Source organism: Galeopterus variegatus, unplaced genomic scaffold, assembly GCF_000696425.1.
Source record: "Galeopterus variegatus unplaced genomic scaffold, G_variegatus-3.0.2 Scaffold1023, whole genome shotgun sequence".
In the NCBI taxonomy this organism is placed as follows: Eukaryota; Metazoa; Chordata; class Mammalia; order Dermoptera; family Cynocephalidae; genus Galeopterus; species Galeopterus variegatus.
The window spans coordinates 236,828-260,760 of NW_007727134.1; the positions used below are offsets into that span (position 1 = coordinate 236,828).

Here is a 23,933-nt window from a genome sequence, read left to right on the forward strand (position 1 = left end):
CCAGCTTCACTCTGCTCATCTTTTAAAATTAATTTTTTTTATTTTTTAGATTTTGTGGAGGTGGTATTGTTTCTTATTGAGAAAAGAGAATAAATCCAAATAAGTTGCACAGACTTAACCTATAATGTTAAGATGTTTAATTAATAAATAAATAATTTGAGAGTGAATATTTATTTTAAATACTTTTTTACACTCCTGATCTACTTTCAGGAAAAAAAAAATAATAAAATGCAAGCTGCAACTATTTCAGGACCAATTTTCACCTAAGCTAACCTAAAATGAAGATAAAGATCTCTATAACTCCTTTGTAATTCAGTGAGAAAAAGTGTAAAGGGAAGAAGTAAAATAGCAGTATAATATCTATTTTATAATAATTAGAACATTCAATAATCTGTAATTTATACATTGCACATTTAGAGTTACGGTATGACTATAATATCAAAAGCTAATATTGAAAAAAGTTCTTTATTACTTGGCTGTAAGGAGGACAGAGAATTCCCCATGTCTTTAAAGCACTTGCACCCAAATTTCCCAGACATTTTTTTCGATTAGACTCTCATAAGTTACTTATCATTGTTTTCAGTATATTTTTCTATCTCAATCAAATATGATTTCAATCACATATGATTGACATTTTAGAGCATTTAATGATTTATCATTACTTTATGATATGCTCACTCATAGCCCCATTAATCTAAATAGGCCAGATGGAGCCTGAGACAGGCTGGATCTTAGTAGCTGCAACACACCATATAGTAGGATGTAGTCCGACATGAGGTAAGTGTGGGAAGACGCCTAGCCAGTTACATAAAACACAGTGTCTAGATGCTTCTGGGGTACCTACATGTCAGGGAGTGGCTGCTGTCAAGAGACATGACAGGCTCTCGTTGGGCAGATAAAGCCAAGCAGAGAATTTAGTACTTGCAACCTTTCTGCTAACCTGACCCTGGCCTTCATTCTAATAATTGGATTTCTGCACATTTTTGAGAACAACTCTTCACTTCATATTTTTAGCTATAGTAATGTTATCTATTACCCATGATCCTAAAGAATTGGGGCCTAAGGAATTGAATACCAGAGTATTCAAACCCTAATCTCTAAATGTCTCTTTTCTCTTATCAGTAGGGAATGGTTGGTAGTGAAGATAGGAAGCTCTACTGTCTGGAGGAAGCATGCTTTGAGACAATAGTATTGCCTCATTTAGAGAGCGTATTGTATTTCAAGAGAAATACACCCCATAACCACTGTAATATTGTAAATATTGTAAAATTTCCAATGTTAGACTCTCTTCAAATTTTGTGGCCATTTCTTTTTTCTAATACATTTTTTCCTGAGACTCTTCTTATAACCTACTATGTAAAATTATGTTTAATAACTAACAGATTGAAATGACATATTATAGAATGGGAAATGGAATTTGTTTCAAAAGGAATATAAAATGAATAAAAAATAACTCTGAAGCACAAATTGTAATTTTACTTTCAATTTCCAGAAATAAAATAGAATAGCGAGATTGCAGTGGACCATTTCCACATAGTGAGAGGTGAAGTAATCCCATTTCAGATCAGGCAACTGACTAATCACATTAATTGTGAGAATAATACTGAGAATAATAAATAATAAACTGAGAATAATACTGAAAAAAAGCAGTAGGTTTTGCCTGTTGTTCACATTTGTAAATTTGACTGTAAATATTTATACCTGATTTATTTCTTTCTGGTTAATCTTGTTTATTAAATTTGAGAAGTATACCTAACATCTGTAATAGATTTGTGATAGTCACATTATATGGTAGAAAATAAATAAATCTGTATTAAGAACAAATCAAAAAAAAGAGTGATGTGAAGTGTTAAAACTTCAATTAGCATAAGAAGTCATCTATAACTTTATGATACATTTTGGAAGAATTTATCCAGCAAGAAAAAAGGAATGTATTTAAAAAATAATCTTAGATTTTTAAAAAACCATAGTCATTATCTGTGTTTTGTTTCTTGTTCCTTTCATCCCGGTAATATTTCCAAAGCGTCAAAATTTGTCATTGAATTCTTTCCATGGCTGTAGAAAAAAGCAACAGATGGGAGTATTTTCTGTAGGCTGAGAGTATAGTGCTTGTGTTAATGGATCCTTTGTTGAGCCTTGTTTCGTATTATCCCTGATGAATTCTTTCCATGGCTGTAGAAAAAAGCAACAGATGGGAGTATTTTCTGTAGACTGAGAGTATAGTGCTTGTGTTAATGGATCCTTTGTTGAGCCTTGTTTCGTATTATCCCTGAAAGTTCTTTTCCCTGGGTCTGAGCACCCTAGTTAATTTAGAAGGGCAGTGAGCTCAGGTAATGTCTTCAAGGGGGTTATTAGGTTCATATTCAGAATGCATGCTGAGCATGGCAATGCGATACAATGCTTTTTTTGAGTAATTATCTTTCAAGGGCCCAAACATGTGTCTAAAGTAAAATATAAAGAGCAATTGTTAAACCACCAAATGGTATACGTTATTTTATTTGGACTTCAAAATTTTAGAAAAGCAAGAGACTTATATTTGTAAAACAATACTTACTAGACACACTAATATGATGTGACGTGTATCCTAGTCTGCTTTTTGATCTAGGAAATGGGCAAAAGTAAAATATTAAATGTAAGATTTTCTCAGTGTGAAAGATAATTTTAGTATTTTGTTGGAGATTAGCTTCATGTTTTAATCCCCTAAAGGTTTCATTGTCTATTCCTATAAAGTTAAGATGCAAGCAGAGTACTGGGAAATACATGCATGTAATTTTTGAAAAGTATTGTCATTAAGAAGAAAAATAGCAGGGGTCACTAATATTACCCAGTTTTTTCAATAAAAGTTTATCCCCAAATTGTTTAATCTTTATATACACTTTGAAGGATTGCCTATTCTCATATATATACATAACCTCAATATGTCTCAATAGGTAAAGCCTCGTCATAATTCATATATGACAGTCCATAATGTTCAATGGAAATTTTCATTGCTGGTACCTTTTCTAGAAAAAAATTAAACTTTTTAAAATACATATTATTAAGATGAAGAGTCTACTTAAAAAATATCCTCAATTTTCTAGAAGTTGACCAACCTTTATCCTAAAAGCATGTAACTTAATATCAGAAGGTATGTTATCAAGAGAAATATTTAAGACATCATTTAATTAAAATGTGGAAATCTACTAACTAATATCTACATAGATATGTGCTCATCTGAATCTGTCTTTATTGTGCTTGAAGGTATGATACAGTACTTACAATAATCAAGGCAATTCTGAATAAACATAACTCACCTTATTTCAAAGTTATAAAAGTAGTCCATTTGAGGGACCTAATGAAATTATTGATTAAATTAAGAATTCTGGATTATGACCCTTCCTATAAGGCACTCCCAGAAGGCATTACAGAAGCAGATGCTAGATAGACCTGAATTGTATTTCTACTTTCTGGAAATACAATCTTGCAATGTGTCTTTAGCTAATGCAACTCTATACCTCTTGAAATGAGTTCACATTTTACAAAGTCATATGCAATTACTGCTGTATTTCCCATTTTTAAATGAGACAGACATTTAGTTAAAAGTCTCACCAATTCCCTGCTTGTGGAATGCAAGTTGAAGAAGGTCCAAAGAAAAACTTTTAATGCTGAAGACCTGAGATTCTCTTAACCATGTCCTTCACAGAGCGGAAGTTTTGGGTTTAGTAAAATTCAACTTATCCACCTTTTTTTCTTTCACCGATCATGCTTTTGGTGTTGTATCTAAAACCTCATTGCAGTACTCAAGGTCAGACTCAATTCATTGACTAAACTAAGGACAACTAATATCTGTAGTTCTTTAAATTGTAGCCCACAAGGTGACCATCTGAATTCTTGTGCTAGTATTGTTGTAGGAAGTGGAAACTCAAGACCCAATTTAGAGCAGATCAGTGGTCTTCTGTTTAAAGTATATGTATGATTGCATCACATATCCATTTCTCCTTAAATCTGATGATCTTGTCCATTGGTAATAATAATAATGAAATCATCATCAGGCTTGTCACATTAATACAATGTACTTAGAAGATATTTATGAGCTTTATATTCCCGTAAATGATACTTATTTTTAGTTTTCTAAATATTTATGTATTTAGATTTTTAACAGATTGTTTGAAATAATTCACATTAAATTCATTATTTATCAAGGGGTAGAGTGGGAATAGAAGTCATCTTGCCATTAAGAAAAGAATCTAAATATATTAATAGAAGAGCACTTCTTCACTTGTCTTTCTAAGTGTTTAAATGTGAATTAGGAAGAAACAAAAGGATCTTCAAGTCATCAGGTGTTACTATATTGCTCCAGGCAGAAAAACTGTGCAATTGGGAGAGACTCAAGGAAGAGCTTATGAAGTTGTCCAAGTGGGAAGAAAAATAGCATATGATTTTACCGTAGATAAGCACAAGGTCATTTCTTTCAGAGAATGGAAAATCCAGGCCCTGTATATAAAATGAAAGTCTTTAGTCATCAGGGACTTGGGATTCATTTCTCATTTTTCCCTGGTGTGCTGTTACATCCTGAAAGGCCAGAAAATATCAGGCTTCATCAGAAAAATTATTAGAAGTAAAGCGGAAGACATATGCTTTTCTGGTTTTCACAACCTCAAGAAGGATATGGAAATAGACAGCCCAGAGTAGGACTTTCAAAATCATTGGCAGAGAGCACCTGCGAACTCCTTATATTTACTTTTGCATAAAACAACAGCTAGAAAAGTATATTTCTGGAGCTAAATCTCAGTTCCTCTGGTTCTCGTGATTCTGATCCAGCCATTTATCTGCTCTCTGAATTGGGATGGTGGTTATGGAATGCGCGTGAGTTTTATAAATTCTTAAACGGCAATTTCAGCGAATTCCAACTAAAAATTAGACAGCTCCCTTTGAAACATTTTGGGCTAGTTTAGAGAAATTAATGCTTCATACTTGGGAAAACTAACTTAAAAATTGTACTAACCATCTGTGTATACGACAAATATGTGCCCAGAAGACATAATGCTAATACTTGTATCACCATACCCACAAGAGTGACAAAAAGTTGGCTAGGCAATTTCAGCAAATTCCAACTAAAAATTAGACAGCTCCCTTTGATACATTTTGGGCTAGTTTAGAGAAATTAATGCTTCATACTTGGGAAAACTAACTTAAAAATTGTACTAACCATCTGTGTATACGACAAATATGTACCCAGAAGACATAATGCTAATACTTGTATCACCATACCCACAAGAGTGACAAAAAGTTGGCTTCTGGCTTTTAGAAGCTTCATTATTACACAAGAAATATAAATTAAATTTTGAAAGGATTGGAAAATTCATGAGAGTGTTTGCAAAATCAGCATTTATTGATTGCTGACTATAAGCCAGGCATGTACTTCCATGCGTTGTCTTAAAATAATTTTGACAATAACCTTATGAGACAGATTTTATTATTATCCCCATTTTATAAAGGGTGATATTGAGACTTGGAAAGATTAAATAATTTGTCCAAAGGTACACTGATAAATGGGGCTGAGGTGAGAATTAAATGACATAATGGCTGGCCAGTTAGCTGACTTGGTTAGAGTATGGTGCCGATAACACCAAGGTCAAGGGTTCGGATCCCTATCCTGGCCAGCTGCCAAAATAAATAAATGACATAATGAAACTGTTTGTTCCAGGAAGCTGGAACAGAGTTCTCATTTTCAAGGTTTGTGTTAGAGAAGATAAAATGTCTGTGTGCCATTTGCCTTAAATTCTCTCTTAGGAAATACGCTGGAGAAGAGAACCATGGCTTTGATCTAGCAGAAACATTCCAGTGATCTCATGTAAGAATAGTCGTCCTTTGTAGCCACACAGGTCATTATTAATTCATTTGGGGCATATGGCTCCTGGCTGTGCTGTGTAAATACTGCCACATTGGTGACATATGAGAGATTCCCACCTCTTAATCTTGCTGTGAGGAGTCATTCTTCACTTCCATAGAGAATAGACTGTCAGGATCAACTGTTTCCCAATGGGGTATGTTTGTAATGAATTTTAAACCAGTTGGTCAGATCCCATATCCATGTAATTTGTTTACTGATTATTCTAGAGGTTGCTAAGTACAAGTGCTGATCACATGTTCAGAAAAAAAATAACAAGAGCTTACCCAGGAAAGAAACTGATTTCCCCAGAACATCTAGAAACTCATTTATTTATTCATTCTATTGTCAAAAGTCTTTTTGCACCTATTGAGTTCTGGACAGGTAGATAGCTAAGAGAGTGGTGTATGGAGATTAAAGACATAGCCACTTGTCCCCAAGTATTTGCAGTCTAGCAGAATAGAAAGTTGTATCAAAAAATCGCAGCAGGTATGTTAAGTACCACATCATGTGTGGGGAGCTATGGAAACACAAAAGAGGACCACCTAACTCCAGGAAAGATGTGAGGTGTCTTCCTGAAGGAACTAACTCTAGGTCATAAAGGACCACACAAATGTTGATAGGAGGGGAAAAGTGGGATGGTGATTTCAGAAAGAAGAAAATCATATGCAAAGTCTCAGGGGCATGCAACATGGCTTGTTTGAGGCACTGTAGTGGTTAAGCCTGGCAGCACTGGGTACTTCTAGAGAAGTGATGGGAGATGGGTGGAGAAGAATTTTGAATGAAGAACCTGAATGTTTTCCTCAGGATTATGAATGTGAATATTTTTGTTTTGAATTAAAATGGAGTTTCTATATTTCTGACATTTTTCCCAAATAACTTTTCAGTGTATACAAATTTTCTTTGACTTATTAAACAGCACGATATAAAATGATTTTGTTTTTCTGGCAGTTTCTGAGGAAGACAAAGGATTTGGACCAATTTTTGAAGAGCAACCCATCAATACCATTTATCCAGAAGAGTCACTGGAAGGAAAAGTTTCACTTAACTGCAGGGCACGAGCCAGCCCTTTCCCGGTGTACAAGTAATGTACCTCAGTGCTCTTTTCAGAATGGAGTGCCAGACAAGTGATTGCAGATCAGTGTCTATGACTCTGTACTGATAAAGCTGTAATATAAAGCCTTCTACGAATTCCATGGACATTAACAAAAATATTGACATACGAGCTATTTAAAAGTCTAATACCCAAATAGATAATAGGTGTTCTTAAATATATGCAGATAATTTATTTACCATTTTCTGCTCAGAGAATGCTAGAGGCATTGTACATTACCCACTTGCAAATTGTCTAATAGAGATCATGCTTTTAAGCATGCACATGGTTATATTAAAATTATGAATAATTTAAATATACATATTTGTGGATAAAATGTTTTTGTATGCATTGACGTAGGTAACTCATACCTACAGATATGGATATTATTTCTATATTAATTACATTTAAAGAGCTCGCATAGGTAATTCTATAAAGCACCGCCTTTTCTAATGTTCTCAAATTTATGTTGCAGACAACATAGCAAATTCCTTAAATGTTTCTACATTTTAGACAATCTCTATAAACATATCTCTTTCTGTTTTTCTGGATTACATATTTATGCTATCCGCCTTTTCTAATGTTCTCAAATTTATGTTGCAGACAACATAGCAAATTCCTTAAATGTTTCTACCTTTTAGACAATCTCTATAAACATATCTCTTTCTGTTTTTCTGGATTACATATTTATGCTATCAAAAACAACTTTATGAAAAACAACAATGAGTTTTGCTGTTTCGTAGGTTCAGAAAAATATACTAACAGTTTTTAATGTGATGCAAACTATAGCATAACTGAATGGTGTCTGTTGACTGATGCATAGCAACCCAACACACTGAAACACTGGTATTTGCAGCAGATAAAAAGGTTTTAATATGTGAGGCAGCTAAATGAAAAGATGAGAGAATAATTTCAAATCTGTCTCTTTGATGGCATGGAGTTAGAGACATTTATGGGGAGTAGATTAGGAATGGTGAGGATCAGGTAGGGCAGTGATTGGATAAAAATTTAAGGAAGTTCTTTGGCTATCTGTGCAGGCATAAGCTGTCTGCATGCTTCTTCATGAGTCGCATGTTCAAAAAAATGGTGGCATTAGTATGATCTGGAGGTGGAGTTTTCAGCCCTCTGTCTTCAAAAGGTCACCCACTGGACACCAACATAGTCTCAGAAGACAGGTCTGTGGCCACAGTCTGTTCAGACCAGTCTGACTCCAAGCATCCTGCAAAACATCTTAGACAAACAACTTGTGACATTACCATAAGCGGAGGTGGAGTTTTCAGCCCTCTGTCTTCAAAAGGTCACCCACTGGACACCAACATAGTCTCAGAAGACAGGTCTGTGGCCACAGTCTGTTCAGAACAGTCTGACTCCAAGCATCCTGCAAAACATCTTAGACAAACAACTTGTGACATTACCATAAGAGATGCTATGTTAAGGAACATGGCAGGAAGAAAGTCATATGATCTTGACTCAACTATGCTAGTTATGCAAGAATCAACAGTATTATGTGTGCAGCTCCTTAGTGGAATTTTCCTGACAAGGTAAAGAGCAAGCTGAGTAAGAAACAAGTTGGATGTCTTAATTAAAAGTCACCAATTTCAATAATATTCAAAAATTAAACAAATGCCAATGGATTTGAACTTCACCTGTGAAATGATTCCATGAAGACAAAGCAAATGGTTGATGAGGAAACTGGGGGCTCTAGTGTGTTAATGTCACCTGACTTAATGAAAAGTTGTCATTCAACAATGTTGATTTTAATAGTAAATTTTTTTTTCTGGGATAGAAAAAGTTGTTATCAAAGAGGATATCCCCTTGCCCCTATTTAATTCTAATTGTACTCATTTTCTTTTGCCTCTGGCTATAATTACAAAATTATTCTTAAAACAGAATATGTATTGAGATACAAAATCACTGTCCCTATGAAATTATTTTTATTGTTTTAATTTCATGCATGGGAGTGCAATATAAGTAGGTATTTTATAGATTATAAATAAACATTTGTTTTGAAAATATTTGATGGGCTAGACTTCTCTCTACCCTTAAGCCATAGACAATGGGAGCCTATGCACATAGTCATGGACATGAAATAGTATAACTAATAGGGGATGGAGAGGAGATCTAATCCAAGGCAATTTTACAGCAGAGGAAGCTGAGTCCTGAATAAGAAAATTGGCTTGCCAAAGAGCTAGTAAATCACAGATCCAGGACTGAAACACAGGTTTTATGACTTCCAAAGAATTATAGAATTTTTTCAGTATTTGTCTATCTGGATCGACTGATGGAATCTCAAAAGCTATTTCAGTGAAGCTCATTCTGTGACACTGTGTCCTTGACATTCATTCAGGGAAACTTAGAAAATCAGCCTCCAGACTGGCATGGAAGCAACAACACAGAGGGGTTGTTCTCAGATAGTGTTCTAGAAACATAGGTAGGGCTGTGCTTCTCTTTGCTGCCCCTGTTCTCCCCACCCTGCAGAGACAGTAAGAAGCAGAACTTTGCTTGTCAAATACATCACCACCTTCCTCTCACAGGTTGCACTAGCACTGAAATTCACAGTTTGAGTTTGGCCTGACTATCTATTCATTAATGTAGAGAGCTGGAGGGGACAAGTGGATGTTTAATCCTGTTATGAAGGCAGTCTGCATTTGACAACCAAAAAGAGAGAGAGAGAGAGACAGAGACAGAGAGAGACAGAGAGAGAGACAGAGAGAGAGAGAGAGAGAGAAAATCAGCTCCTGATGCAGATGGTCTGATGGAAAAGAACACTTGAAGTTTATAAAATTTACTTAATATTCAGGGCAAGCCATACTAACCCTTGGTGATCACGCAATTTGTCATTCATGCAGTAGTTTTATATTTGTTGCATGTTCTGTGAAAATGTGTTAGTCATGACAACATCCTGAGAGGTACAGTGGGGAACTTTACCTCTTACTCAATCAGACTTGAAGTTTTCATTATCTTAGCCCCACCCCTATAGCAACAAGCACTACAATTAAAACTTTATTTAAAGCAGTGTAAAAGAGATTTTAACAATAGTGCATGTTTCTGACAATAGACCAGTGAACTTACCCAAACACAGAAAAACTTGATCATTATATATCATAGGCAGAATCTGATCTATGGTGAGACAGTTAAGTCAATAAACAAAAATTTGGAGCAACATAATGGGAGTCATGGGGATCCCAGCAATTGGAGCTGCCGAAAAAGGAAACCACCTATCTCGCTCGACAAGGGCTAAGCAGCTTGACACTGGATGGTTCAGGCAGGGACAATATTGCCATCAGTTGGGGTGACAGCGAGGATTTATTTATTGGGTTGATTTATTTATTGGTAGGTTTTAGAAATGTAAAAGCACAATTTTCTATGCTTGCTTTTAAATTACCTCTTACACTATAAAAATTATAACTAAAAATGTTCCAGTAACTTTGATTTCATAAAAGACAGTCTAAACTTATTAGGCCTTCTTGGCCTGAGTCTTACCCTAATCAGAAACGTGCCAGGCAAGGAGTGATGTAGCCACAGCCACTACTTCATCTACTTGATCAACGCTCTTATCTGTGACATTCTTGAGGACATGGAACCTTGAAGGATAAACTCTGATACAGAATGATTATAAAATTATGCAGGTGGTCATCTTAATTGAAAGCTATTTTCTACATGCATTCTTTTCAGCATCTCACCAAGAAAGTTAGATCCCTGTTTCCAGTCCGTTTATAACACAATCCCTATTGATTAATGGTCTGATTATCTGCAACGTGTCTCACCTACTTTGTTATGAGATTATGTGTTAGGGGAAAAATGCTTTTACCAAAAATATTCCCTGAATAATGAGAAAACACATAAGTGACCACCAACTCTAGGCTGAAGAATATTGGATTTTATTAATTTATTTGTGGCTTGGAATCAAAGGACCCAGCTGACTTTCACCATTTTCAAATTGTGTGATCGACCTCTAGTGGTCAGAATATTCCATTTACTGAGCAGAACCCTGAATCCATTAGTTTTCTTATTGAAAAATTACTTTGATATTTAAAATCAGATACTGATATTTTATATTTTATTTTAGCTATAGCAATGCACTTTAGTTTTTTTTTTTTTTTTGTCTTTTTGTCTTTTTCCGTGTCCGGCAACGGATCGCAACCCTCAGTGTTGCCCCCCTACCGGACCGGGGACCGGCAACGGGATCACAACCCTTGGTGTTGCTCCCGCACCTCGCTCAGCCAGTGAGCGGGAACCAGTCTGTATGTGGGATCCGAACCCTCGGTCGGGAGCGCCGCCGCGCTTCCCAGGCGGCGCACTATCCAGTGCGCCACCGAGCCGGCCCCTCACTTTAGTATTTTAAACAACATATTTGTATATGTGTGAATCTCAGTAGTACGTAGGTGGTTATCAATTATAACCCATGTGTATCTGCTAAGAAATCAATCTATGTAGTAAAACTCAACATATTTGTCGTTTAGGAAACTTCATGAAAAAAGGGTAAATATGTCACACACTTTATCATTTACTTTTCTGTAACTGCACTAAATTATAAAACATGATCCCAGACATTCAGACTTATAGGGTATGAAGAAATACCACCTTGAGTCATATACCTCCTCACCTGATTTCACGTGGAGCTCTACCCAAGTTATTTTAGAACACAGCCCACCACAGTTTGTGGGCCCACCTTTGATATACATTTTTATCTTTTTCTCATAGGTGGAGAATGAATAATGGGGATGTTGATCTGACAAGTGAACGATACAGTATGGTAGGAGGAAACCTTGTTATAAACAATCCTGACAAACATAAAGATGCTGGAATATACTACTGTTTAGCATCAAATAACTATGGGATGGTCAGAAGCACAGAAGCAACCCTGAGCTTTGGATGTAAGTAACTGTAACTTTAAAATAGGGCAAGTGTACTTAGGTTAAGTAAAAATTAAATGTTTTCATTATTGATAAAAATCTACATAAACTAGAGAGCTGATTCTGTGGTGGTCAACTCTTGGCTTTTTTTTTTTTTTCTATTAAAATCCTTTTACTTACTTCTCCCAATAAAAATGGACATTCCTGCCTCATCATTCCAACAAAATACTGAATGCTTATTGTGTGGAATGTTAAAGAATACACATTCCTCCCCACACACTGGTTGCAAATTGTTGGTAGTGAGGCAAGCCATTCATATATGAAAGCTTTAAATTAAAATAAAGGAACTCTGCTGTGACATTCAAAATAGGTACCAATATATGCTATCGTAAGAGTTCAGCAAGAAAAGAAAACAGGAAGAAGGAGAGGAAAGCACCATAGATGGGGTAGATCTTACAAGATGAGTGAGCCTGAAATCTGTGGTGAAGGAAACATTTTAGGACAGCAAAGCATTGTGAGGGATAAGCTGGATGCACTTGAAATAGTGAAAGATAATTTTGTACAATAAACTACAGCCATGTTCTGAAAGATCTTAAGTGACTTTTTAAAAACTATCATTAATGGAAGTGCTAAACCTTGCATTCCCACTGGGGGCAGTTCACCCCCAAGAGGTTAAAAACTGGTCCTTAGGGGAGGAAATCATCTTAGATATTACAACATATGATGTGTGGCTCTCCAAAGCTCAACCCTACTTGACAAAATCTTATTCCCCAGTATTTCATTTCTTAGTAGAAAGAAATTAAATTATATTTAGTTCATTTAATTACTTATTTGAAATTTAAATTAAATGAAAATTTTCTCCTCATGAGGGCCAATAATGAAAAACATTTTGAGAAACACTGTGCTAACCTAAAAATCAGAGGTTGTTCTGAAAGAAAATTGTACTTTGGAAGAATAGTTGGACCAGATGATCTCCAGTATGTAATTTCACAAGTCAGCATTTAAATCTTTTGCAAAATGACTTACAGGATAAGAATAGTGTTTTGAGAAGTCCTAGATGGTAGTGATTACCAGGAGGGAGTGAGTGAGACAGGGTCAGGAAGAACAATAAGATTAAATTAGTTTGATGAAAGTAGAAATATAAATAATATACGCTAATCTTAAAGAAAGAATTAACAGATTGCATTGCATTGAAGGAAAGAGACCCTAAATATTTTTTCCAAAGGTAGTCTAATCAAAGGGCAGAAACTTTCTGCTCTCATCAAGAATTTGATGGGAGCAAGAAAAACTAATTTCAAGGATGGGAGGAAGCATTTAAATGGTTGTTTCACATGCAGAGGTTAGGGTGACATTAAGTTACCCAGGCTGAAATGTCAAATAAGCGATCAAGGATAGAGATGACATTTAAGTGAGTCAACCACACTAGAGATGTAAATATGAAGAGTCCTCTGCATAAAGGTAACAATTAGAATAAATGGTTTTTCATAGGTGTACAATATATTGAGAGAAGTAAAAATTAGATGTTATAATTTGGGTACTGATTACAGATAAGAAATAGGAGAACAGGCTGGAGTGAAACAGAATGAGTGTCAAAAAACACATGAAGAATCAAAACAGTAGAGTGTCAAGGAATCAAGCAACATGTGTTACAATTGCATAGAAAAGAGTAAAGGAAATTTGAACTGACGTAAACCCAGAATTTGAAAAGGAGCAAGAGCTTGGTCACTTCCACTTTCCCCAAGTAGGGTCCTGCTTTTACCTTTATTCCCTGCCAGTATCCAAGTCCTCCCATGGGAAGAGGAAATATAACCTTTCCGACGAGTCCATTCTTCTTAGTCATCCTTCTTTATTTATTTTCTTGAGAATATTTCTGGTTTTGTGATCCCATTATGTTTCCAGATACCCTTAGTGATATTCTCCCTAAATCTTAAACAAAAGTCTTCAAGATATTTGTAATCTTCAGGATTGTCAGAATTCTTACACAGGCTGCTATCACTAGTGTGTGTAAATCCCAGCATCTGAAAATTGGAGTAGAGTTGCATAGTTTCCACCCAATCAACTGAGAAGTACTGTATCTCAAAAGTTAGTTACTTAGCTGCTGAAAGGTAAAATGTCATGAAAGTCTGTCTATTGACAGAGAGTGAACGTTTTTTTTCCTTTCTGTTGTTGTTAGATCTTGATCCTTTCCCACCTGAGGAACGTCCTGAGGTCAGAGTAAAAGAAGGGAAAGGCATGGTGCTTCTCTGTGATCCTCCGTACCATTTTCCAGGTAAACTTAGCTTCTCTGGACTGTAAGCACCTATGAAATGAAATGGGCAAGTTTCCATTTTCCTAGTAATAATGGTAAATTATTAATTACCCACTTAGCCTAATGATCGTGGATCAGTATTAATTAAATAAGACACAATATTTGCATAACTTTGTCACCTACTAGTGGTTATAGATGCTTCCTTTCTTGGCTCATTAGTCACTTGGTGCTAATCCCAAGGATCTCTACTCACTTCAGTTTATAAACAGAACTGTTGGATAACGTCCTCATTAAAGTTCCTGTTACACAGGAGAAATTATGATAGACTTTCTAGGAATTATCCTTGAAATAGGACAGTATCAAGGACTGGTGTATCATCAATCATTTTCTTAACAATTTAACATCTACGATGTACCATGAACTGTAACTAAACACTATAAAGGAATAAAGACATAATGAATTATTAATCTCTTTAGGGAGGATCAATCTGTAAAAATAATCTTTCACTTCAGAAAATGGGCTAAATTAAGTGTCATCTGTTATGAGATTCAACTTTGTATATATATTATCTATAATTTGGTATTGCTAAAATAAAAGCCATCAGAGTGCTAATTAAAAGATAAATGCTTCATATACTTTCACCCATTCTCACTTGTTTTATTTATCTAATACCCCCTTGCTCCAACATATTAATACCAATTCTCACAATTTTTCATTATTTTTCAATTTTTTTCAAAATGTTGTCTGTTCCTATAGTTCTAATATTATGTCATAAATTTGACTTTAAACATCTCCATAGAGAATGAAACATAACAAGCTGATATAAATCACTTTGTGTGCCCTGTATCATCAAAATGTTGTCTGTTCCTATAGTTCTAATATTATGTCATAAATTTGACTTTATACATCTCCATAGAGAATGAAACATAACAAGCTGATATAAATCACTTTGTGTGCCCTGTATCACAGGGCCCAAAAACAGGTTGGTAGAAGCTTAAAACCATTAAGCCAAAGGATTCAATTATCTCTTCAGCCCTTTAAAGAAACATACATTTACTTGGGAAAAAACAAAACAAAACAAAAAACTAAGTTGATTTTAAATAAGTGTAAGAAACATCATTAATCACAAAATGAAATCCAAATAGCCCTTCATCCCCTTCCATCAGTTTATTAGCAGCTTTATAATGTCTTTGAACATGACACATGCCACCTGCAACCAATATAAGGACAGACATTCACTTCAAAACCATGTGTGTGTGTGTGTGTGTACTATTTTGCCATCTCTGTGCCTTAAATCCTCCTTTCTCCCTAATGCAGTAAAATTAAGGTGTTGTGCTTTGCAGTTTAAAACTTCATTGGGTTGAGGGTGCAAGGGAATCTGTCTTGTCTGAACCTCTAAGAATATTATGAATGTACCTCTTTATAGTTGTTGAGCCCTATTGTTTGAGCTGGCGATCGATCTGGGATTGAATCCTACATTGAGTAATCTTAGGCATGTCTACCTCTTAATTTCCTCATTTAAAATTTGGGGGTTGTTTGAGCTGGTGATCAATCTGGGATTCAATCCTACATTGAGTAATCTTAGGCATGTCTACCTCTTAATTTCCTCATTTAAAATTTGGGGATAATAACTCCTGTGCCACCTACTTCATAGAGACTGTTAGGAGCTTCAAATTTAAAAATGGTAAAGTGGATATGTAATTTCAGTGTATTATTATTAAAGTAAATAACATATATCAATACATTCCAAATTTTGAATCGATTATTGTTATCTAGTACATTTTACTACTCCGATGATTTTTTATTCACATTTACAGAGATGTTATCACAGGAAAAAAATACAGAATAAAATGTCTCATCTTTCACAATCCGTTACATTTTTCTCTGAATTTGAGACAGTTCTTTGCAAAGGGGAAAACTCTGATTTGAACTACTTTAGTTATTTATCAAGAACATTCACAAGTGTACATTTCAGTACAAATGTTTATTCAATTTTATAGTAACATTTTTTATATGACTGATTATCTAATGCCTAGCACAGAATAAGTGCTCAATAAATGTATGAGGAATGAGGGAGTAAGAGAGTGAGAAAGTAGATAAATTTGTTCATTAGATTGATTGAATGTAGGGGTTAAGTTTCATGGAAAGGTAAACTCACTTGTTTAGATTTCGTTTTGTTATATCATAATAAATAATTCAGAAATGCATAAGACTTTTTAAACTCCTAGGATGTCAAAAATGAAAACAGAGTACTTTATTTCTAGCTAATTTTCTGTCAATATAACCATCAAAAATTGACTTATCACATGTCACAAATGTAAATCATATCTCTGTATATTGCAAGCGAAACAATGGAGGGAAAAAAAGTCCATCATTTGAAGGGTAGGTACCATTGGCAAGATATAAAATATCTAATAATAGGCACATTTATAAACTTAAATATGGATTCATAAGAAATGAGGCTAATTTTTTAAAAGGCATGAGAATCTAAAAAGTTTGCAAGTTATTCCTCCAGGACACACTAAAATATTTTGAGTGTATTTCATGGAGAAAGATACATTATTTAGCAAGTTTAGATAAGAGATATAGTTCAAAGTAACACAGTGAAACTAGGCAAATGCACTGTAGTTGGTCAAAACAAATTTCCCTTGTAATATGTCTGGTCCATACTCTCCTGGGGCAAGGGAAAGAAGTCTCATTTATCTATGAGTAGAAGCAACATTTCTCAAACATGTGCTGGCACTTAGTCACCCTGAAAAATTAATTTCATGGTAATTTATTATTTAATCCACTCTACAGTGCTGGGAGGAAAACAGATGATGGCTTTTTCAAAGATGGTTGATTTTGTCACCTGCATGGTGCTAGGAAAGACATAGAGAAGAACTGGGTCAGGGCTTAGCTCTTGATTGCCAAAATTAATTCTCATCATTAAGTCAGAGAGCCAGGGTGGCTATCACCCCAGTCATAGTACATTTTATTTTAGTGATGGTGGGTGGAAAAGGAGGTTAGAGCATCAGTTCTGCCTCCCTGTTGCGGTGTGATCTTGGACAATTTGCTTAACCTAGCAAGGCCCTGGCTCCCCCATTTAGAAAAGGCACTAACAATTCCTACCTTTGTTGTAATGAGAGTTGATAGCTTCTAACCTATTGCAATTATTATTATTTTGTCCAAGTAAATGGCCTTACCAGCAAGCTAAAACTTGTTAGATAAATTTAGATTAATTATGTGACAAGTCCCACAAAGGTAAAGACCACATCTATCTTGTTTAGTGACACATAGAAGGTATTTTATTTTTGTAAAATAAGTAAATTGCGGAATCTATATTGGGTATTATATCAGTCAGACCAGTTGCCTTATAGTCTAAGACTTATGCTCATACAAACATCACCACTATAACTTCTCTGACCTAGTTTTCATCTCTGGAATGTTCAAATATTATAACTTACTTCATTCCTCTTCAAGCATCTCTTATGGGTGGAGCACAGAAAAATATCTTAAATTTTAGAGAAACTGAGCAATAGAACAAATAATTAGCCTGATAAAAGTCATATCTAGAATTAAAATCCAGGTCTCTGTATTCACACAACCACTGAGTATCCAGACTGCTCTGAATACACCTTGTGGGCAGTATCTTTAAAACATTGTATGGTTACAAAATTCCTTTTTTCTGTAGGGAAATGAACACACTCTCCTGACGTTTTTGGTTTTTTGAAATTTAATTATTACTAGAAATCACCGAAAAGTATTGTTTTTCATTTTAACTGAGGATAGGAAAAATTATTCCAGAATCAGAAAAGTTCAATCTTCTTTCAAATTTACTGTAAATATCAGTTTGAATGAAAGACTGCGTGGTACTTTTTTCTGACTATGACACTTCTTGCCCAATCCCAGGAAACCATCATTTCAAGAATTTAAGGAGCCCCCTAAATTCCTTCCTATCCTAGTTCTTCTGTGATCAGTCATGGGCTTTGGAATTCTTAGGCCTGGATTCAAAATCCCAATTCTATTTAATGTTCATGAGATTCTAAGCAAATTATTTAACCTGAGTATCACTTAGCCCATCAATGAAATGGAAGTAATTATATTAACTGTCCATAAAATAACAGAGACAGGTAGATAAAAAGATGTAATTCCATAGCATGATACTTACATTCATACAAAATACGGTAACTATTAGAAAATTTGCATTGTCTTGGCTTTCTTCCAACATTTGCTCTACAATAGCCCCTATTAGATTAGATGATAGCTTGTTACTAGAAAACAAAATCTTTGCTTTTGGAGAAGAGCTTAATATTTAGTAAATATTTTCTTCTAGATGATCTCAGCTACCGCTGGCTTTTAAATGAATTTCCTGTATTTATCACAATGGATAAACGAAGATTTGTGTCTCAGACGAATGGCAATCTCTACATTGCAAATGTTGAGTCCTCTGACAAAGGCAATTACTCCTGCTTCGTATCCAGTCCTTCTATTACAAAGAGTGTGTTCAGCAAATTTATCCCACTCGTTCCAATACCTGAAAGTAAGTATTTCATTTGTTGCACTCCGTTTTAGCAAAATTGTTTGCTTATGATATACTTACAATAAATAAGAAGAAGAAATATCCAGTGGGAAGACTAGCTATCTTTTCAGGCATATTTGTTGCACTCCGTTTTAGCAAAATTGTTTGCTTATGGTATACTTACAATAAATAAGAAGAAGAAATATCCAGTGGGAAGACTAGCTATCTTTTCAGGCAGGACAATACAGAGGGTCTGCATGGTGAGTGGGGCCACAGGCTTGGTCCTTAGCTTTTGGAGTTAGAAGATTAATCTAATAAAATTGCCCGGAGATGGTCAAGTTGAGTTTAATTGCCTATAGCTCAGGAAATACACAGAGGACTGATTCATGAGTCAAGTGCTCATATATTGGTTACAGTGGAAATCACTGGCATCTGCTTTTTGTTTCACGGCCATTTCTACTTAGTAAGATCACGAAGAGACCAAATGATTAGATCAGAGTAAACAATAGTGATTGCAGAATTGGAAAAAAAAAAAGACACCTAGATTATTTTGATATTTTTAAGAAACTATTTCTATGATGCAAATAAATTAATAAACTGCCTTTTCTACCCTAAGTAATTAACATAGGGCGCTACTACCGAGGCACCATGTTAGATGACTTCCTGATTGGTCTTTTTCTGAGGCTCCAATTGAACTAAAATACGTTGCTGCTTAAGAGAATTAGATAACAATGTATTTGATTATTTTTTGCTATTTTTATCTCAGTCCTACTGCTACATTAATATCAGTGAGTTCAAGCTTCTGAGGAAATTCCAGCTTCAGAGTTAACAGACTTAGTTTTGGTTCCTGCCTCTACGCTTAAATACAGTGTGACAATGGGGAAAATGCCAAAACACCACTGAGATTCCATTTTTATTAAACAATCGTCACATAATTAGTATTCAATAAATATTGTTATCTTTTTGGCACAGTTTTCTCTTATCAGTCTTAGGGGATACTCTCACCCCCTACCTCACAGGGTAAAATGTGGCCATCATGTAAGAATTTCCTTGATTTTATTTCCAACTCTTCCCCACAAATACACTTTCACTTTAGCACTTCCAGTTATTTTCTTACTGCCTATCTCAGAGGAAGAAATATTTCTCCTCCTGCTTATGCTAATTCCTCCTGTTGCTCTGCTTCACAACTCATTTGATCCAATTATGAAAAATCCAGTGCACCACATGGCCAGCCCCTGTTTGAACTTTGATACCACATCTTCTTCCTCTTATGAACTTTTCTTCTCCTAATTTCTTTGACTCCTCATCTCCCACCACCTCTCTGACAAATTGTATACAGTATTCTTCACAAGATATTCTTCCTTCTTGTATGAGGGTACTTTGAAAAGCTTGTGGGAAAATTGAATTAAAAGATAATACAAATCCTTTCATGAATGTTTTGAAGAGCTCTCATATTGCTCTCTACTCTTGTTCTGAGATATTCTCACCGACTTGCACATTTTCAGCAATAGCCCTTTGCAGATGACTTGAAATTCACATCTGCAAAACTTTTACTTTTGTTTAGATCTTAATTCTGTATATATCTTGAATCTGTCCCACAAAAGGCTCTCAAGGATGTCAAGCTCAAAGTGCTCTAAACACATGTGTTGTCTCCCCACAAAACCTCCTCCACTTTTGGTGTTATTCAGCTCATTTAGCAATAGCATTTTGTTTCTACCAGCGCAAGGTAGCATTTTCAATCATCACTTCATCTCTTCCCCTGATCTTCAGGACAGCTAATACAGTGGTTCTTAACTGGCATGTAAGCACCTGGAAAGCTTTGGAAAAAATGTGACCCAAGACTCTGCAAGTCCTGTGAGCAGCCCAGGTGATTCTAATGAATTGGGCCTTTGATCTACATACTCCTTGAGAAACATTGATCCAAAGAGCAGAACTGTTGATTCTGTCTCTAAAATACAATGTGTATCTCTTCTTTCCTTTTTGTTTTCACTGTGACTGTACCCTAGTGTTATCCCTCACCTGTGTTGCTTGAATTAATGAAACAGCCACCTTTATATCTCTGACCTTCTTCTAGATTTCTCTTCTCCATGCTTCATCCTTTAAAACTGTCAACAAGGTCTTCTACTAAAACCAAAGGTAAGATCCGTATTAGTTCTCTTACCAAATCCCATTGGTAGCTGCCCATTAAGGAAATTAGTCTCAAAATCTTTTATATGTCTTTAGGCCTTCTCAGTTAAGAGTTCAAGCTCATCTTCAACTACATAAGCTTCAACATCATTTGAGTTCCTAGGACTTTTGTAATTCCTTGCACACTCCTGGAGCTTTGTCATAACATGCTACTTCCTTTATCTCAATGGGCCCAGTTCACATGCCATCTTTGCCTGAGATTCCCATAGCTTTACATACTTCTGACCATCCCCCTTGGCAGTCACTCTTTCAGACTACTTGTTCTGGCTTATATATCAGGTCATTGTGTATCTAGTCATTTCCTTAGCATTATATAGTGTAAAGTACACACTCATGTTGTAATACTAAACAATGTATTTAGCCTTTTCTGAGCCTATTTCTTCCCCTGTAACAATGAGGGAATAACATAACTTTCAAAACTGATACACTAAATAAATGAAAAAAAAATCTATATTGATGAGTGCAATGTTGTCTGAATAAATGTTTTCCTTTTTTCCCTTCTTTCCCCTTTGCCTTCCTCTCTGTGAACACTTCTTTCTTCTCTTCTTCCTCTTTTCCTGCCTTGCCTCTTTCTTTTCCATTCTCTTCTCTTTCTTCCCTTCCCTTCTTCCTCATTTCCTTTCTTCTTTCTCTACCTTCCTGAGTCCCATACAGCACCTATCACAATGTTTTATACTTATTTGGTGCTCCCTAAAAACTTCATGAATTTTTTTTAGTGAATTGAGTTAGATTGGTTAAGCGGCTGTCAGGATGAGCCAATATTATTGGAAATTCATACTGTGTATAAACACACAAGTCTATACATTGTGACATGACCAGACTTGCACAGAGAAAAACCTTCCATATTGAAGCAGTTTTAATCCTATTAAAATCACAATGTTAAAAAAACCATTTACCATTAATAATTAATTAATGTTTGTGCTTATTTTAATATTAGGAACAACAAAACCATATCCTGCTGATATTGTGGTTCAGTTCAAGGACGTATATGCACTGATGGGCCAGAATGTGACTTTAGAGTGCTTTGCACTTGGAAAGTAAGTATACTTAGACTTTTCATTAACATATGAGAATACATTAATTTTTGTACCATTTTAGGAAATAAATGATGGAAATGTTCAGCTATAAACATAACGTAACTGTCTTTTAAGCATTGTGGACCTTTAGCATGCTTGCATCTCTCATTTAAAGTCCTGTTCCTGATATCCGATGGAGGAAAGTCCTAGAACCGATGCCAAGCACTGCTGAGATCATCACCTCTGGAGCTGTCCTTAAGATCTTCAATATTCAACTAGAAGATGAAGGCTTGTATGAATGTGAAGCTGAGAACATTAGAGGAAAAGATAAACACCAAGCAAGAATTTATGTTCAAGGTATATATATATCATCTTAATCTTCTGTAAATTTTATCAATGCCTTATTTAGAGACATTTCTGTACTTGAAAAACTACTAAATAATCATTAACAGTTTTAGACACAGTGACATTTACTATATTATGCATCAAGAAATATTTATCTTATATCTAATTTAATCACAACTATGAGTTACAGAAGTTATAAACTTATGCCATTAGTATCATAGTTAATAGAAGTAAATAGGTAGTATGGTTCTTCAAACTATTCTAAAAAATTGAAACAGAGGTCATTCTCCCAAACTTATTCCATGAAGCCAGCACCCTGATACCAAAACATGGCAAAGATACAACAAAAAAAGAAAACTATAGGTCAATATTTTTGATGAACATAAATACAAAAATCCTCAATAAAATATGAGCAAATAGAATACAGCAACACATCAAACAAATTGTACACTATGATCAAGTAGGATTCATCCCAGGGATGCAAAGATGGTTCAATATACACAAGTCAATAAATGTGATACATCACATCAACAAAATCAAGGACAAAAAACATGATAATCTCAACAGATGCAGAAAAAGCATTTGACAAAATTCAACATCTCTTCATGATAAAAACTCTTTCAGCAAATTAGATATGGAAGGAAAAGCCACATATGACAAACCCACCTCCAATATCATCCTGAATGGAGAAAAGCTGAATGGGAACAAGACAAGGATACCCATTCTCACCACTCCTGTTTAACATAGTATTGGAAGTATTAGCCACAGCAGTCAAGAGAAAGAAATAAAGGGCATCCATATTGGAAAAGATAAAGTCAAATTGTCCCTGTTTGCAGATGACATGAGCCTGTATATAGAAAAGTTCTGGTAATTTTCAAAATATACATTTAATGTAGCTCATTTCCTCCCTTTATCATTAATTCCCTTTTTCCAATGCCTTTTTATTTATGGAAGAACCTATGCATTATGACTTTTTTAAACCAATGGTTTGCAAACTTTAGTGTGCATCATAATCACCTGTCAGCAAATTAGATGTGGAAGGAAAAGCCACATATGACAAACCCACCTCCAATATCATCCTGAATGGGGAAAAGCTGAATGGGAACAAGACAAGGATACCCATTCTCACCAGTCCTGTTTAACATAGTATTGGAAGTATTAGCCACAGCAGTCAAGAGAAAGAAATAAAGGGCATCCATACTGGAAAAGATAAAGTCAAATTGTCCCTGTTTGCAGATGACATGAGCCTGTATATAGAAAAGTTCTGGTAATTTTCAAAATATACATTTAATGTAGCTCATTTCCTCCCTTTATCATTAATTCCCTTTTTCCAATGCCTTTTTATTTATGGAAGAACCTATGCATTATGACTTTTTTAAACCAATGGTTTGCAAACTTTAGTGTGCATCATAATCACCTGGAGAGCTAATTAAAACACAGACTTCTGGGCCCCACCTTCAGGATTTCTGATTCAGAATGTCTACTGGGGATTTATGAATTTGTCTTTCTAACAAGTTTCTAGAAGATTCTGAGACTATTGGTCCTGGAACCACAATTTGAGAACTATATATCAAGGAATCATTTTTCTTTGACAAAATTATCTTGGCACAAGTCGTGGATTCTCACAATTAAAATAAACTGTTATCTGGGAATACAGAATTCTGGGGGGTGGGGCANTGCCTTTTTATTTATGGAAGAACCTATGCATTATGACTTTTTTAAACCAATGGTTTGCAAACTTTAGTGTGCATCATAATCACCTGGAGAGCTAATTAAAACACAGACTTCTGGGCCCCACCTTCAGGATTTCTGATTCAG

At 35.1% G+C, this 23,933-nt stretch overlaps 1 protein-coding gene across 3 annotated transcripts in view; it reads left to right on the plus strand.

Annotated features, from left to right (window-relative positions):
• Positions 1 to 23,933, plus strand: part of CNTN1 (contactin 1) — a 294,489-nt gene that overhangs the window by 225,077 nt on the left and 45,479 nt on the right. For all 3 annotated transcript variants that reach the window (XM_008574260.1, XM_008574258.1, XM_008574259.1), the window contains 6 exons: positions 6,821 to 6,953; positions 11,667 to 11,839; positions 13,992 to 14,087; positions 18,382 to 18,588; positions 21,692 to 21,791; positions 21,946 to 22,127. In XM_008574260.1, coding sequence (XP_008572482.1) covers positions 6,821 to 6,953; positions 11,667 to 11,839; positions 13,992 to 14,087; positions 18,382 to 18,588; positions 21,692 to 21,791; positions 21,946 to 22,127 — 891 coding nt within the window. The remainder of the gene's footprint in view (positions 1 to 6,820; positions 6,954 to 11,666; positions 11,840 to 13,991; positions 14,088 to 18,381; positions 18,589 to 21,691; positions 21,792 to 21,945; positions 22,128 to 23,933) is intronic.